Raw genomic sequence first — 17,546 nt, forward strand, 5'->3', positions numbered from 1 at the left:
ACACACACAAAGGGAGTGTTGCTTCATTTTGTGCTCAGAAAGCCATTATACCACAGCAGCTATACACAGAAAATCATTATTCGCTATATTGTTTATAAAAAAACTGTTGAGAGCACCAGTGTCTGTTTAAAAATCCTGGAGACAACAGCTTGCAAAAAAGCTGCATGACCACTTTAATTCTACAGATGTGTGCACTTAAGTCCTTCAGTCTAATTAGTGACATTTCTTACCGTAATGGTAATTTACCATTTCTAATGTGTATTGAGTGCCTTTACATTAAACACACCAGTTAACAGGAACGCACACCTGCTGGCTGTTGCAGCCTCACACACACATATTTTCTAAGAAAAGCCTTCAATAAGCTGAACTGAATCTTTCATTTTCTTTTTATTAGAATTCCTTTAGTTGACACTGGAAAAATGAGGTACTGTGTAAATGACCAAGAAATAAGCCTTAAAATCAGAACATTTAGATGGATGGACACATTTTGATGCATGAATACAAAGGGAAAAAAACCAAACCCTAAAACATCCTCTTAAATCTTAGGTGTTTTGAGTGGAACTGCTAAGAGGATGACTGAAGAAACTATTCTGGGGGAACTCATGGGAAGACTCTGAAGCAGGTGTGTGATAATAAATAATGACTTCCATTTGTGCTCAGACAGATAAATGAAAACAATACTATAGAAATGACAACTAAATACATGAAGATTCCACAGCATTGATTTCACCAACCGGTCAGGCAGTCAACAGATAAATAATAATAATATTCAGAGCATCAACTGAACAGCAAATATCCTTCATCTCTACAATCCTTCAGTCGATGCACAAACAGTCCATGTGAACATAAACACTTCATGAAAAGGGCTGGATCACACGCTGAAATTAGAGTCTGCGTTACTTCCACATTTCTTCACCAAGCCGATATAACAGACACAACAGACCATCAGCACCATGATCAGCCGGATCCCGCATTCTCATTCAGACGAAAAGCGGGACCGATCGCACACAGAGGCTTTAATGAGCTACACAGACACCGACGACGACATAGCCAAGTCCTACAGGAAAATAAATAGTATTAATCACTAAAGCTTCATGACCAACAAGCAATCAAACTCCCGGTGTGTGAGGCAGCACGATGCCCTTCCTGCCAGAAATCACGTGAGAAATGTGTGGACAGGGACGAAAGTGTGACGTCCAGAGAGGAGCAGCTACATGGAGGACTGGGGCAATGAGGAGCGTGTTTTGGGGGATCTGAGGAGTGCACGGTGTTCGTTTCTGGGCTTCTCTTCTTTGCCGTTAGATCTGAGTTCCCCCTTTTACACCTCCAGCTCGAAGCCCAAGCCGACTTTATGTCCACCAGCATTAAAGTTCTTCCCATCAATCAGGGCTGAGAGGGTAACCTTCACACCTACGGAAACAAGAGTTGGATTTGTAACACAAACAGTACAGAAAACAATCAACAAATTGTTTTTTTTTTCTTTATGTGGTATATGTATAAAATACTTCATTCTATAAAAGCGCCTTGGGGCAACTGTTTGTTGTGATTTGGCGCTATATAAAAAAATTGATTGATTGATTGATTGATAATCAGAGTAATGTTTGACTGATGCTCTACTCCTCATGTTCTACCAAACCTGCTCAGTCTGTGAAGGCCAACCCTGAAAGTGCCCTTAAAGAAATTATTCAATTCTTGTAAAGGTCAAAGAATTTGATTTTCAACATCATTTGGAAAAAATGTTGCATACACTTAATTGAATTCCAGAAGTACCCCTTGCAAGGTCAGCCAGAGGTCAATCATTTAAAGGCCATTGGGGTCAAACAGCTGTAGCTCTTCATGCCCACGTGTACTATTAGCTAGTTTAAAAAATTAAGTCAGTGTGAACACGTGTGTGTACCTGGTCGGAGGCTCTGGGTGTAGCCAATTCCAATCAGACTGGCATTGTTCACTTTGGCCTGCAGGGTCAAGCACAACTTAACATGAGACAAAACTGCACTTTTTAGAGAATCATCCACAAAAACATCAACAAAGCAGCTCAACACTTACCGACACAGAAGCATCTTTGTCCATCTTGTATTTTGCGGCAATGCCAAAGCGAGTGTTGTTGCTGCCGGCTGTCCAGGCCAAAGTGACGGCCGTCTCCAGGTCATCGTTCACCTTCTGATAGACGGACCCGCCGAACTCAGTCCCATCATTACTGAGACACAAAACACAATGCAGACAATAATGTCAGACAGCTGATTTAATGAAAAGCACAACACTCCTCAGATGAAATCTTAGATGAATTAACATTTTTAATAAAGCGTAATCGGTTTTCTTTGTGTTATAAAGTACATTAAGTTGTTGCTTATATCTGTTAATCCTAGGCTTCAGAAAAGCCTAGACAAATACCCTGTAAAATGTAGTCAGTGAATGAACAGACAGGTAGGAGAGTCATCATTAGGGGTCAACCGATTATCGGCCAGGCCGATTATTGGCGCCAATATTCAGTATTTTTGCGGATATCAGTATTGCCCATTTATACCAGATGTACCGATTTAATTTTGCAGTGCTGCATGTAGTGAATCACTGGTAGCAAAGTTCCACCTTCATGTCTACATTTTTTAAAAAGAGGATGCCAGTCAGCGACTTTAGTGTTCCGTGAGGCCACAGCACCATAGAGTGTCATACGGTTTGTATTTCTTCATAACTGATGTAAATAAAGTCCAAAACATATTCAGTGACTTGGAAATGTTCATGTATCCATTTCGACTCGTCTGAAGAAAACTGGCAATAAAAGGGGCTGATTACTTATGCAACCCCTCATTTGGCTTTTATATTTTTAATTAATATATATCAAGTGTAGACCTTTTTAGAAATTTTTATATGGAGAAGCCCCAGTTACTTTTTGTATTTGTAATGGCATAAATTAATTGAAACGTGTGAAATACCAAGGGGTCAAAAACGTTTGCAAGGCACTGTTTAAGTGCTTTAGATGATTTAGTGACTGCTGATTATAGTGATCGAAGAAAAAAAAAAAGTTTAAAAATGTATGAAGAAACTAACACTTTAAGTGAAGCACACAAACCTGAAACCTTCATTTTTTTGGTCCATTTTCAGTTGTACTCGGTTCTCTTAATATATGATTAATCCCAGTTTTCACTCTGACAACGCAGAGACAGTTTAAGTGTTCCACTGAGTCATAATACTTATCATGCACATATGTACACTCGTAACATTACAACTGCTTCCTCCCACTTCCAAAAACCTGCAGGTGAGGTGAACTGGTGTCAATACGTGGTCCTGCGATAGACCGGTGGCCTGTCCACAGTGTACCCCACCTCTTGCCCAATGACTGCTGAGATTGGCTCTGGCTCCTCAGTGACCCTTAGTTGTAACAAGCAGGTTAAAAAATTGCATCTTGCAGAATCAATAGATACTCTGATTGCAGCACTTGAGAAGCTGACTGATGAATCAATGTGTCTGGTTTGCAATTGTACTGGTTCCAAACTAAGATCCAGGCTTTTAATGACTTCCTGGACTTGGCCATCAGAAGTGTTTCTGTATGTGGTGAAAGTGTTGAACTTGTAGAGACATTCACTAATCTCAGCAGTGACATTCACGTATCTGGCCTCAGAAGAGCTTATGGAATCATGAGGTCGCTGGACCCAAGACAAGTGGATGCATTTGGTACAAAGGTTTCTTTGGAAGATCTTTGTGTACCGATAGAGTGACTCCAATATCCAACGATTGGTCACTTAGGGAGACTAACATGAGAAGTATCGCTATTTTAGCTATAACAGCTAAAATAGATCCTTGTCATTTGATATTTTATGAAATTATAAACAACAGAAAAAGGACTTGCATTTTAGTGTTACACTGCTGCTAAAGTCCAACACAAACTTTAAATAGGAGCCCAAAAATAATTCTGATTATGTAGTCCATGATGCTGTGCACCTACTTTGTGTCCTTCCAAAGAAAAGAAAAAGACTGTACAGCGAAAAAAAAAAAAAAAAAAAAAAAATCATGTCGATTAGTCCATCTTTTCATTCTAACTTGCTCCTAACAGCTCTTCAGTGGATTTGTTTGTTTTTGTGTGTGTGTTAGAAGAATCAGCACCGTCAATTAGCTCCTTCAAATCGTTGTCCATCAGCAAAACAAACTCCACCCCCAAGAGCAATGGTACAAAACATATGGAACCAAATTTGCACACTAAATGCAAAGCAACACAAATGGGACAAATGATCCAAGTCACGTGACATACAAAGCACCAATCAAATCACAAGGATCCACTCAACTGTTATATAATACAAGCTCCCAGATTTGACTGTTACAACCCACCAAAAATAACATTAATATGTTTTTTAAACACTTTACATTTCATTAGGTGGCATTACTAGTTGATACAGTGGCCCTTTAGGACTTTTTCTTTTTTTGCTGGGTTGACAGTATTTCTCTTCTTTCTTATCAAACTACAACGCCACCTGTAATTACTCCTTTAAAAAGATAAAAAGCAGAGAGAATTGGCATGAGATGAACCAAGTGCTTGAATACAAATGTCAGTGAAATACAAATCTCAGTTAGATTACAGCAGGCAGCCTTGTCTGGAATTCTATTATAAATTATTGTAGTAAAATCAGCTGTAATCTGAACAGCTGTGTCTGATACTCGTGCATGTTTCAACCTCACTTCAACTGATTTCTGCTTTCAAAGTTTCTGTGAGTTGCACGTGCATCAACACCAGGAACAAATGAAAGCTGTGTAGGAGTGGTTTTTGAAACAAACACTCCCCCAGTGGATTTCACTAAATTGGGGCAGCTCACTATTTCATGAAATAAAATACCCACAGGACACCCCGTCTTACTACAAATAACTGGAGTTCTCACACATTGGTGTGCAGCTGGAAGTCCCCTGCCCTGTATCCCAGAGCAAAGTTGTTCTGGACCAGTTTCGACTTTGCGGTGTCAAACGCCATTTGGTAGCCAGCCAGCCATCCCTCATAACCCAGAACAGTATTAGCGTGGATGACGGGACCCTCAAAATCGATATCACAGCCCAGGTTCATGTAGTCTCGCTTGTAGCCAGTCTTCAGCTTGCCACTCTTCTTGCTGGGGGGGGGGGGGGGGGGGGGGGGGCACAACATTAAAAGCCAAGTTTAGGTTATTCCAGTTATTAATCAATGACAAAACCACAAAAACAAATTAGTTAAGATTGCATAAATCAATCAAGTATCAACACAGAATGTGTTCAAACAAAGGAGATATAACCCTACTTAGACTGCTTCCTATTGTCCTCCAAGGCCATTTCAAGGTCACCCACATCAAAGGTATCCTATTGTACGAGGCAAATTACCACTGGTCTCAAAAGAACACCAGACTGAATAGCCATTTCCCAAATTTCATGACATTTGATCCATTGGTTACAAAGATAAAAGCTTCTGGACAGTACCTTCAGGTCATTATAGTGTTTTCAGGACAAAAATAACTGTCAGTTCACAAAATCTTAACACAGCTAGAATTTCAGAATCTTGGCATGGAAGGATTCTAAACGTAGTACCCAACATTGGTAGAAGCATTTTCTGTCCTGATATTCTTTGATAAAATTCTATGAGGTCACTTGCAGTCGGTAGCATTCATTAAAATAAATAAAAACTATGGTCTCACCCCGTGTTTGGTACAAAAGATGTATCCAAGGCAACCTTCAACCCTTGAGCCAGCTGTAGGTAAAAGACCAGAGAGCATCAAAATGTCATCACTCACAAGTCCGTTATGACACGTGAACAAAGAGTGTCGTTCCACACACACCTGGTCCTCCACAGTGACCTCAGTAGCCAATGTGTTATCTGTGTTCCACTTCTGGTTGACGCTGAGGCCCAGTTCCTTCATCTTGTATTTGGTCTCCAGGCTCCCCGAGGCCTTGCCTGTGTCCGTGTTACTGGAACCAGATGTGTTGAACTCCTGCCAGGTGGAGCACGAGCAGACACAGGTCACAAAGTACAGCCAGAGAGAGATGGACAAAAAATTAATTCATGAAAAGTAGAACATCACAGGATATTCACAGGAAAGAAAACCTTAAAGCTAGTGTGTAGTACTTATTGCCATCTAGTGGTGAGGTTGCAGACTGCATTATGCCATCACTAACGTTTTTTCTTCTTTGGCAATAAGGCTTCATCTGCCTTTATACAAAAATAAAGGTTCTCAAATTTGTGAGCCTGCACGAGCAACCAACAAACAGTGTAGAAGGGAACAATCACTGAGTCTTCTTTTTACTTCAATATTCTGACTGTGCTGAAAAATGTTAAAAGTGGTGTAAACAGAGGTGCATCAAAAAAAGAAAAAAAATTAGTGAAAAAGTTATTTTTTTTGTTAGCCTTGTTAGAAAGTGAACATTTCATACATTCTAAACTCATTGCATATACACTAAAAAGTTTCATGCATTTGTTTAAATCAAAATTTTTATAATTTTATAAATAGCTCCAAAATAAATAAATTAATTAATTAAATCTGAAAATGCATATCTCAAAATGTCAGAATATTGCGTATGCTCAATCCAAAAGTGTTTTTATAGACAGAAATGTTGAACTTCTAAGCTGTATGTTCATTTGAGTCCTCAATATTTGGTTGGGGCTCCTTTTGCATGAATTACTGCATGAATCCAGTGTGTCATGAGGGCGATCAACCTGTCGAACTGCTGAGGTCTTATGGAAGCTTTGATAGCGGCCTTCAGCTCCTCTGTATCGTTAGGTCTGGTGTCTCTCATCTTCTCGACAATAACCAACAAACAATAATGAGGTATTAGTATAGAAATAACATGGTCTGCAAACCAGTTACTTGTAACTTTGGCACTGTGGGTAGGTTCTCAAGTTCTGCTAGAAAAGGAAATCAGCAAATCCATAAAGCTTGTCACCTGTTTTAAGGATGAATGCTAACAGTATTAGCACTTTTAGCAGCTACTGGTAGCCTGATCAGTTCAGCCCCGTTAATATATGATTACTGAGAAAATATGCAGTTCATAACTTTTAATGTCCACACCAAAGTAAATAAGAGAGCGCAGTGCTCTAATTTACAACTTTTACTCCAGGAAACAGTTTAGCTGTGCCCATCGCTGCTGGTGGTGCAATACAGCAATGAGGGGCCCCCTCCTATGAAAATATAAAAGGGCTCATTCACAGTTCATGAAAACAAATCAATTAAATAAGCGTCACACCACTCTACGGCACAAAGCTCGCTCTATGGTAGATGGAGGTACAAACCGGAAATGGCACAAAAAAATCTGCCCAGTGGGGGGGGACTACAAACCAAACAATATTGTCGTTAAAAGCCACAAACCGATGGCAGGTTCTGCAACAATTATTCAATTTTAAATTATTGTTTGACGATATATACACAGATAGTGAAGAGCTTCACTCATTAATGTAAGTGACATTGAACATATAACGTGTGAAATACCAAGTGTTCCAGTACTTTTGGAGGGCACAGTATCCTAACCTTATGTTGAGTCCAAAATACATTCTTAGGGTGCAGGACTACTTTGTGTCCCTAGGGTGAATAAAAAGTCTGCAGGTCTCAGAGCTTTCTCTTATCGTGCCCCTGTTCTGTGGAATGATCTCCCTGCGTCAATAAAAAAGTCAGATTCTGTAGAGACATTCAAGTCCAGACTTAAGAGACACTTTTTTTCCCCTTTCGTATGACTAGCATACTGGCATAATGTAGTTCTACGCTTTTCACTCTTTTAATTCATTTTACAACCCCTGGCAAAAATGATGGAATCACCGGCCTCGGAGGATGCTCATTCACTTGTTTAATTTTGTAGAAAAAAAAAAAAAAAAAAAGCAGATCACAGACATGACACAAAACTAAAGTCATTGCAAATGGCAACTTTCTGGCTTTAAGAAACACTATAAGAAATCAAAAAAAAAAAAAAAATTGTGGCAGTCAGCAACGGTTACTTTTTTAGACCAAGCAGAGGGAAAAAAAAATATGGAATCACTCAATTCTGAGGAAAAAATTATGGAATCATGAAATACAAAAGAACGCTCCAACACATCACCAGTATTTTGTTGCACCACCTCTGGCTTTTATAACAGCTTGCAGTCTCTGAGGCATGGACTTAATGAGTGACAAACAGTACTCTTCATCAATCTGGCTCCAACTTTCTCTGATTGCTGTTGCCAGATCAGCTTTGCAGGTTGGAGCCTTGTCATGGACCATTTTCTTCAACTTCCACCAAAGATTTTCAATTGGATTAAGATCCGGACTATTTGCAGGCCATGACATTGACCCTGTGTGTCTTTTTGCAAGGAATGTTTTCACAGTTTTTTGCTCTATGGCAAGATGCATTATCATCTTGAAAAATGATTTCATCATCCCCAAACATCCTTTCAATTGATGGGATAAGAAAAGTGTCCAAAATATCAACGTAAACTTGTGCATTTATTGGTGATGTAATGACAGCCATCTCCCCAGTGCCTTTACCTGACATGCAGCCCCATATCATCAATGACTGTGGAAATTTACATGTTCTCTTCAGGCAGTCATCTTTATAAATCTCATTGGAACGGCACCAAACAAAAGTTCCAGCATCATCACCTTGCCCAATGCAGATTCGAGATTCATCACTGAATATGACTTTCATCCAGTCATCCACAGTCCACAATTGCTTTTCCTTAGCCCATTGTAACCTTGTTTTTTTCTGTTTAGGTGTTAATGATGGCTTTCGTTTAGCTTTTCTGTATGTAAATCCCATTTCCTTTAGGCAGTTTCTTACAGTTCGGTCACAGACGTTGACTCCAGTTTCCTCCCATTCGTTCCTCATTTGTTTTGTTGTGCATTTTAGATTTTTGAGACATATTGCTTTAAGTTTTCTGTCTTGACGCTTTGATGTCTTCCTTGGTCTACCAGTATGTTTGCCTTTAACAACCTTCCCATGTTGTTTGTATTTGGTCCAGAGTTTAGACACAGCTGACTGTGAACAACCAACATCTTTTGCAACATTGCGTGATGATTTACCGTCTTTTAAGAGTTTGATAATCCTCTCCTTTGTTTCAATTGACATCTCTCGTGTTGGAGCCATGATTCATGTCAGTCCACTTGGTGCAACAGCTCTCCAAGGTGTGATCACTCCTTTTTAGATGCAGACTAAGGAGCAGATCTGATTTGATGCAGGTGTTAGTTTTGGGGATGAAAATTTACAGGGTGATTCCATAATTTTTTCCTCAGAATTAAGTGATTCCATATTTTTTTCCCTCTGCTTGGTCTAAAAAAGTAACCTTTACTGACTGCCACAATTTTTTTTCTTGATTTCTTATAGTGTTTCTTTTCTTGATTTCTTACAGTGTTTCTTTAAGCCAGAAAGTTGCCATTTGAAATGACTTTAGTTTTGTGTCATGTATGTGATCTGCTTTTTTTCTACAAAATTAAACAACTGAATGAACATCCTCCGAGGCCAGTGATTCCATAATTTTTGCCAGGGGTTGTATTAGTAAACGGAGCATGCCGCGGCCTCAACTTTACCTAAATTCTGGGTCTTTTAGTGAAGCTTAGGGCTATTGGCCGGCGATCACCTTAATATTTCTTCTTTTTCTTGTTGATTAATGCTCACAAATTATACTGTATTTCTTGTCTTTCTGATGCCCGATTCTGTTTTTTCTCCCTGTTTAAGGTGCAGCTCCATCCAGAGATGGGTGTGGTATTTGTGCTGGCGACCCCCCTGTCCTGTGCACCAACAGCATTTCCTGTATATTCTTTTTGTGAATTGTTCTGTAAATTGTGTCTGTAGCTTGACCCAAGCAGAGGGTCACCCCTTTGAGTCTGGTCTGCTTGAGGTTTCTTCCTCAGAGGGAGTTTTTCCTTACCACTGTTGCTTTGGGGGTTAGTAAGTTAGTAAGATTTTACTTGTGTGAAGCGCCTTGAGGCAACTCTGTTGTGATTTGATGCTGAATAAATGAAAATAAATTTTAAAAATGAGTGTGGTATTAGTACTGTTTTGTTTAAGAATGTTTAATTTTCAATGTTGCTGCACTATGTGTCAAATCATAGTCATATCATATTGATAATTTGGTCATACTGTACAGCCCTACTGTCAACTAGCTTAAAACTTTGAATATTAATTTACATCTACATAAAAAAATGCTTAAAGTGGAAGGGGGTTAAGAGGGCTGTAATTAGGGGGACTGGAGGGCGGAGCGATCTGCTGACGCAACCACTTGCTCTGTTCACGTCTTTATTCCACTTGATGAGCTGCCTGTCGTGTTGGCGAACAGATTGCACCACATACCATGACATTTATGCGTGAAGGATTTTTTTTAGAACATTTCAAAATTCTCTTCTGAATTGCACAAGTGCACACACCGGCGCCCCTCTCACATTCAGTCTGCACGTTAAAGATGAGTTTACTCTCCTGCACGCCACAAGTCGTGCAAGTGCGTGAATCAAAGTCATTCACGTGTCAGTGCACCCTAAGACACTGGTTTCCATAATCCTACCCAACACCAAGTCCATGCAAGCACTGAACAGTGTAGGAGCCAAAACACACCCCTGATAAACACCAGTTTTCACTGGGAAAAATTCTTTGTCTCTGCCCCCGCTTCATACAACATTCACATTAGTCCCTTCAGCTGCTCCCTTATTTGCACTCCGGGTCACCACAGCAAATCCAAGGTGGATCCATATGTTGAACTGGTACAAGTTTTACACTAGATGCCCTTCCTGGCACAACTCCATATTACATGGAGAGGTGTGACAGGAATGGGGTTTGAACCGGAAACCTTCCGTAGCAAAACCAAGTGTACTTGGCCTGTGTAAATATCTCTCTTGTAAGTAACTATGGATAAAAGCATTAGTTTAACAAGGATGACCAGAGAAAACAAAACAAACAAACATGAAATATCTTGGGTTCATACTGTCTGCAATGAAACAGAGGTCAAAGTAAAAGTAAGGCTCACTGATTTTTTTTTTCCTCCAGTTTCTGTACTATCCCAACCTTTTCTGATTTGGGTTTATTGTGAAAGGATGATATTTAAAAATAAATCTGCTTCATGCATGTCCAGCGCATCTCTTTGGTAAATCAGCACCATCTGTGTTTACTTGTTTTAGTTTTTGTTTGTGATGAAGGATTGCAGCTTGATTTTAAATGTCTGATGATTACTCTTCTCATGTGTGCAGGTCACTATAAAGCCATTTTCAAATGAAGGCAGAAGTTAAGTTTCATGGAATCCAGACTGAGATTTTCTTATGACTGAATTTATAGCCAAATCCCAACCTTTAATCCAAACTGGAAAAAGTATGTATGTGTCAACTAAATTTTTGTCAGATCAGCGATACAGGCGTAATATTGTGAAATTTGTCACAAGTATGATTTATTTTCAGTGTAACCAGAGGGTAGTTTGGGAATTTTTTCTCAAACTGGGCAATTTCATATGCACTGTCCCTCCAAAGGGGAACTGTGTGATCATGGTGGCTGCATTTGAATGACCAGATAGACAACATAACACAAAAACACATTACACCATAACAACAATTACATTAAACTTAAAAATAATTGTGCCCATACGAACAATTGAAAAAAAAAAAAAGTACAGAGACAGTCATGCTATGTCAATGATTTGAGAAAAGAGAGAAATTAACAGAACAACAATGTGGAATAAACAAGAGGGCAGGGATGGTTGGAAATATCGCACTAACAGATCTTACCATCTAGAATAGCATGTGAGCAGTCCAGAGCAGAGGTCAGCAGCATGGAAACAAAGGAGGGGTTAAGAAAGGCAGGGGAAGAGACAGACAGGCCTCAGACACACAGACCTGTGCCGTTTCTCTAAAACAAAGATGAGCACAACTGTAACACTCATCATCCTGCAAACCTGCAGGCTCGAGGTTATGGCTGAGAAAAGGGGTCCAGCTATTACAGTTAAGACAAGAATTGTTTCTTTTATTTTGTGTTTTGAGGGGTACTGGTGTAGTGGTAGTGAGGGTAGAGTGGGATTAGATTATGGACAGCAGGTGAGACAAGGCAAAGCAGGTAGCCTAAGCATTTAGACAAACCACAGGCAAAGCAAATGGGAAAAACTCCTCACCACTCCACTTTGTGACTTTGTCTTCAAGTCGAGCTTCACAACACCAAATCCTGGAGGATTTTAAAAGACATGCATTTGGTAGTGAAAGAGTGCAACAAGAATCAAAATTCTAAAAAAAAAAAAAAAAGACAAATACAGTATATAACAATGCTAGTGGTGTAACAGTCAGCTAACACTTTGATAAAGCACACAGGGTCCATAGTTTAAAAACAAGACAATATTTAGCAAAAGCAGAATATTAAAAAAAAAAAAAAAACATTGCATTCCTATGTGCAAGGGTCTTGTTGTCCTTGTTCCCAAGCGGCCCTGCAATACTCGCACATCTGCACTAACATGAAGCAAAGACTATCTCAGTGTGAGATAGTGCTACCAGTCACATATTTACTCTCAGAATGCTCACCATAGCCCTTGCTGAATATGTCTTTGGCAGCCTTGCCCAAGTCTGAGTATGAAGGAGGGACAGCCATTGTGCTGTAGAAGAAAAAGCCAATAATGTTATCAGTATGTTTGTTTTTAAAACTCTTCTGTACCAGCTACAGATTTTACATTTAAATTGAACATGTTAAATGGAAAACACAACTACAAATGTTTACTTTTCCAGAGCAGATAATCAGAGGATAACATCATTTGAGTTTTGAAAAATTTACCCCCCACCAATGACATCCAAAGACAGAGCAAATAAAGCTCAAATACATCTAACACCATTAGTGTTGACCTTTATGTACATGATATACGAGGTCTGTCCATAAAGTATCGTACCTTTTTAATTTTTTTTAAACTATATGGATTTGATTCATATGTTTTCATGTCAGACAAGCTTGAACCCTCGTGCACATGCATGAGTTTTTCCACGCAATGTCGGTTACGTCATTCGCCTGTGAGCACGCCTTGTGGAAGGAGTGGTCCCGCCCCGTCGTCAGATTTTCATTGTCTGGAAATGGCGGAAAGATTTGGGGTTTTTTCCATCAGAATTTTTTCAGAAGCTGTTAGAGACTGGCACCTGGAAACCATTCGAAAAATTTATCTGGCTTTCGGTGAAAATTTTACGGGCTTCACAGAGAATAAGGTCTGTTAGTACAGCTTTATGGACCCCTTTAAGGACGCTCAGCGCGCTGCGCTCCGACGACGCGGCACAAGCCACCGGACCATTTCTGAGCTGATGGCTCTGTGGATACGAGACCGTCGTGTGCTCTTTCTCCGGTTATCACAAGAGCTGGACATCAACCATTTTCCGGCAGATTTCACTTTTAACAAGAGATTTTGTCATGGAAAGCCGCGCGGAGGCTTCGCGCGTCAGGACCGATTCGCTTTGGAAGCGAGACAAAGGAACATCTCCGTTTTGGCGTGTCAGAGGACAAGTTTGGACATGTCCAGCTCTCCACAATTTCACTGATACTTACTGGACTGGTAAGCACTGAAAGCCGAGATAGACATGTCCAAACTTGTCCTCTGACAAGCCGAAATGGAGGAGTTCCTTTGTTTCGCTTCCAAAGCGAATCGGTCGTGACGCACGAAGCCTCCGCGCAGCTTTCCATAACAAAATCTCTTGTTAAAAGTGAAATCTGCCGGAAAATGGCTGATGTCCAGCTCTTGTGATAACCAGAGAAAGAGCACACGACGGTCTCGCATCCACAGAGCCATCAGCTGAGAAATGGTCCGGTGGCTTGTGCCGCGTCGTCGCAGCTTGGAGCGCGGCGCGCCGAGCGTCCTTAAAGGGGTCCTTAAAGCTGTACTACCAGACCTTATTCTCTGTGAAGCCCGTAAAATTTTCACTGAAAGCCAGATAAATTTTTCAAATAGTTTCCAGGTGCCAGTCTCTAACAGCTTCTGAAAAAATTCTGATGGAAAAAACCCCAAATCATTCCACCATTTCCAGACAATGAAAATCCGACGACGGGGCGGGACCACTCCTTCCACAAGGCGTGCTCACAGGAGAATGACGTCACCGACAAGCGTGGAAAAACTCACGCATGCGCACAAGGGTTCAAGCATGTCTGACGTAAAAACATATGAATCAAATCCATATAGTTTAAAAAAAAAAAAAAAAAAGGTACAATACTTTATGGACAGACCTCGTATGCTACATATTTACCATAAATTGGTGCAGTTCATTGCAAATCTTATGTTAAAGATGCACAATCAGTTATGTTTTACATTTGCAAACTTAACGTTCTTCTAAAACTACAAAAATTTCTCAGTTCCTCAAAGAAACGGTGATACAGTGTGATTACGCAACCTGCCACTGTGACCTTCCACTGAGTGTTGTCGTTTTACTTTTACTTGTGTTGCACAATTAATTGCACCTTCATTATCACTGGGATACCAACATGCACAATAAACACACCACAAAAGACTGCCCAAGGCACACTGAACATGAAAAATCATTTTATTTGCACATACTGTGATGTGAGAAAAAGTTTGACCCTGAAGAACTGACACTAAATTTTTTTACTGTGAGTAGAGTGAGAAGCTGATCAAAGGAATTCAACATTTATGATTTTAATCAGTGTGGTATGTCAGAGGAAATGGCAGAGCCAGAAATAATGTTGGTTCCTCAGCGTTTGCTCATTTATCGCAAGTCATGTCATCATTGTAATATTGACGGGGCGGACATACGGGAACTTGACTACATCAGAGTCTATCGGAACGTAGCAAAGAGCATACAGCCTGAGTGTGTTTTCATCGGGAAGTACGAATTCTCATCTTCGGATTTGCCACTTCACCTGGAGTGAGGTATACCCACTCTCACCCATAGAACAATGGTATTGCACGTTTTTGCCATACTGTGCAGTCCTATTGTCTCAACGTGAGCAAATTGCTCACACTGCAAAATATCAGGAGTAATTCTTAGAATAAAAAACAATTACTTTCCAAAATTATGGGAAAAAAATCTATACAATTTGTGTCATATTACTGAGATATTTTACTGCTGTTGTGAGATTTGCTCACTGTGGGGTTTGTCATGTATTTAAGTCAAAGGGGTAACTGAAAGTGGAACAAGCCTTTCCTACAGAAGCAGCCAGAAAGCTGAGAAATAATAACCAGAAACCACATGCACATCCACAAAACCACCTAAAAATATATCAGCCTCATCTAAGGTCATATTAAAACATAAATACATGAAACTGCAGAAGCAGCTAATGTTTTTAAGCCTCGTTTACTTATAAAACAACAAAACACACACAAATCCACACAATTACAAGACAATCTGATCTAATTTGTAATCTTAAATTTTCTACGATTAAATACGCTGTCAGATAAATGAAGCGTGGCTGATTAGGGACAAAGGACAACAGATGGGCCAGGGGTAGAGGGGTGTGTGTGTGTGTGTGTGTGTGTGTGTGTGTGTGTGTGTGTGTGTGTGTGTGTGTCAGCTCTAGACTGCAGCAGCTAACGAGCTCCCTGCAGACGAACGAACGAACGAACGAACACACACACACACACACACACACACACACACACACACACACACACACACACACACACACACACACACACACACACAGAGAGAGAGAGAGAGAGAGAAAGCTAACAACCAGCCCAGCTGAGGAAACTGCTAATTCGGATAACGTCAACATTTTGAATATCGCCACATTCACTACATAAATCCTAGCATCACAGAACTAAACTGTGTAGTACAGAACTAATCATTACACAACAAAACTATCGTTAGCGAAATAGCTCAAGATGTTAGCTAGCAGGAGCTAACCTTGGCGAAAAACCTTTAGCAAAGAAAGTATACCAGCACTTCAAACTATAAAGTTTACTGCTGCGTTTCTGTTGAGGTTACATACCAGTATAAATTATTTCTGCAGTGGAGTCTGCCAAAACTGGAGCGACCCTGCTGAGTGCACTGAACGTGAATGACAGTTAGCCTAGCGTTAGCACAGGGCACAATGACGGAGACACACGGCGCATGCGTAGTGCCAGCTTCTTCTTCGGATGCGATATAAGGGAGGTTAGATGCAGCAAATATTTATTGCTGCCCTCGTCGGGTCTTTGGTCGAGTGGATGTGTCAAACACACACACACACACACACACACACACACACACACACACACACACACACACACACACACACACACACACACACACACACACACACACACACACACACACACACACACACACATATCGTCAACCGCTTAGTCCAATCAAGGGTCTCGGGAGGCTGGAGCCTATCCCAGCAGTGTGTCAAAAACATATAGATTAAAAATAAAAATAATAAAAAAGAAATGAAATAAAAACACTAAAGCGGACATCGATCTTGTTTCTGCGATATTTTCGTCCATAATTTTTTTTTTTTATCAGTGAGATACGAGTATATTTAAGCTTGATAAATGCCTCATCTCGGATAAACTGTTAAATTTATTCTCATTTAAGTGATAATAACTGATTTTTTTATTTATTTTTTTTTATTGTGTTCCCAACCTCATATCACAATCATTCGAACTTGTGTGTGTGGGGGGTGGGGTGGGGAGTAAAATATAAAAAAAAATCAAAGTGACAACAAAATATAATCAAAAGAAGAAAAACATGACAAAGAAGCACTTCAAATAAATGTGGGGTTAGAAAAAAGAAATATTAAAAATAAAGCCAACAACAACAACAACAACACACACACACACACACATACACACACACACGCACACACACACACACACACATAAACAGAATATGTACATTTTTAAAAAATCAAAAGACAAAAAATCATTATGTTCAGTTAAAGGTACTTTGTGACATTTTTGATGTAGCAAATAGTCACTACTCCATAAGAAACTGCAAAATGGAGATTGTAAGATACACTGAACAGATACATTACTGAAAGTCTTTCTGCTATTCTGTGAATATCAAGTTCAGTTATTCAAATAATTTAAGGAAAACCCAACAAAAAAACTTCACATTTATAGTGCTTCTAGAAAGTATTCACAGCACTTCACCTTTTCCACATTTTATGTTGCAGCCTGATTCCAAAATGGATTAAATTAATCCCCCCCTCAAAATTCTACACACAACATCCCATAATGACAATGTGAAAAAAGGGTAAATTTTAGATTTTTGCAAATTTAAAAAGTAAAGTGCTGTGAATACTTTCCAGATGCACCGTACCTTTAATTTAAAATGTGTTAGATTAAATTAAAGGTATTCCATTAGGTTAGTTGTTAAGAAATTAATGGTCCATTAACAGAATGCAAATTGATTTTGGGTGGTTGTGAGATGAACTCCTGACTCTTTGTGCATGAGTGGTTGGAGACAGTCACTGAGTAGCATGCGGCTGACATTGGAACATTTGAGTTTGGCAACTCATATTGCTGGATGATATGGATGGATATCTCAGGGAGGGGTTGGAAGTACATCTGGGATGGTGTTAATCTTTTGCCTCATTGACTGGTCTGGCATCCCTACAGCCATTTACTTGGCAGTGGAGTCTAATTCACTTGAACTGTAATCTACAGCTCACTGTCATTTCAAATATCTCAACACCTGAGCACATCT

The 17,546-nt window shown here is 39.8% G+C and overlaps 1 protein-coding gene across 2 annotated transcripts; it reads right to left on the minus strand.

Annotated features, from left to right (window-relative positions):
* Positions 1-902: 902 nt before the first annotated feature.
* Positions 903-15,978, minus strand: zgc:56235 (uncharacterized protein LOC393186 homolog). 2 transcript variants are annotated; one of them, XM_034192432.1, is made up of 10 exons: positions 15,844-15,978; positions 12,450-12,520; positions 12,050-12,099; positions 11,670-11,672; positions 5,784-5,936; positions 5,643-5,695; positions 4,866-5,087; positions 2,047-2,197; positions 1,898-1,955; positions 903-1,410 (listed from the first exon to the last, which is right to left on the minus strand). In XM_034192432.1, the coding sequence occupies exons 2-10, from the start codon at positions 12,514-12,516 to the stop codon at positions 1,319-1,321; spliced, it is 849 nt and encodes a 282-aa protein (XP_034048323.1). In that variant the 5' UTR covers positions 12,517-12,520; positions 15,844-15,978; the 3' UTR covers positions 903-1,318. The 2 variants fall into 2 exon arrangements, with proteins under 2 accessions (XP_034048323.1, XP_034048322.1); XM_034192431.1 differs by lacking the exon at positions 11,670-11,672 and having other exon boundaries at positions 15,844-15,974.
* Positions 15,979-17,546: the final 1,568 nt, after the last annotated feature.

This window comes from Thalassophryne amazonica, chromosome 17 (assembly GCF_902500255.1).
Source record: "Thalassophryne amazonica chromosome 17, fThaAma1.1, whole genome shotgun sequence".
NCBI classification, from domain to species: domain Eukaryota; kingdom Metazoa; phylum Chordata; class Actinopteri; order Batrachoidiformes; family Batrachoididae; genus Thalassophryne; species Thalassophryne amazonica.

Coding starts and splice junctions, on each gene's coding strand:
- zgc:56235 (XM_034192432.1), bottom strand. CDS start 12,516: ATGGCTGTCCCTCCTTCATACTCAGACTTGGGCAAGGCTGCCAAAGAC. Junction 5,696..5,783: donor AGGTCACTGTGGAGGACCAG/GTGTGTGTGGAA, acceptor TTTTACCTACAG/CTGGCTCAAGGGTTGAAGGT. Junction 2,198..4,865: donor TTCCAGCTGCACACCAATGT/GTGAGAACTCCA, acceptor TTTGTGTCTCAG/TAATGATGGGACTGAGTTCG.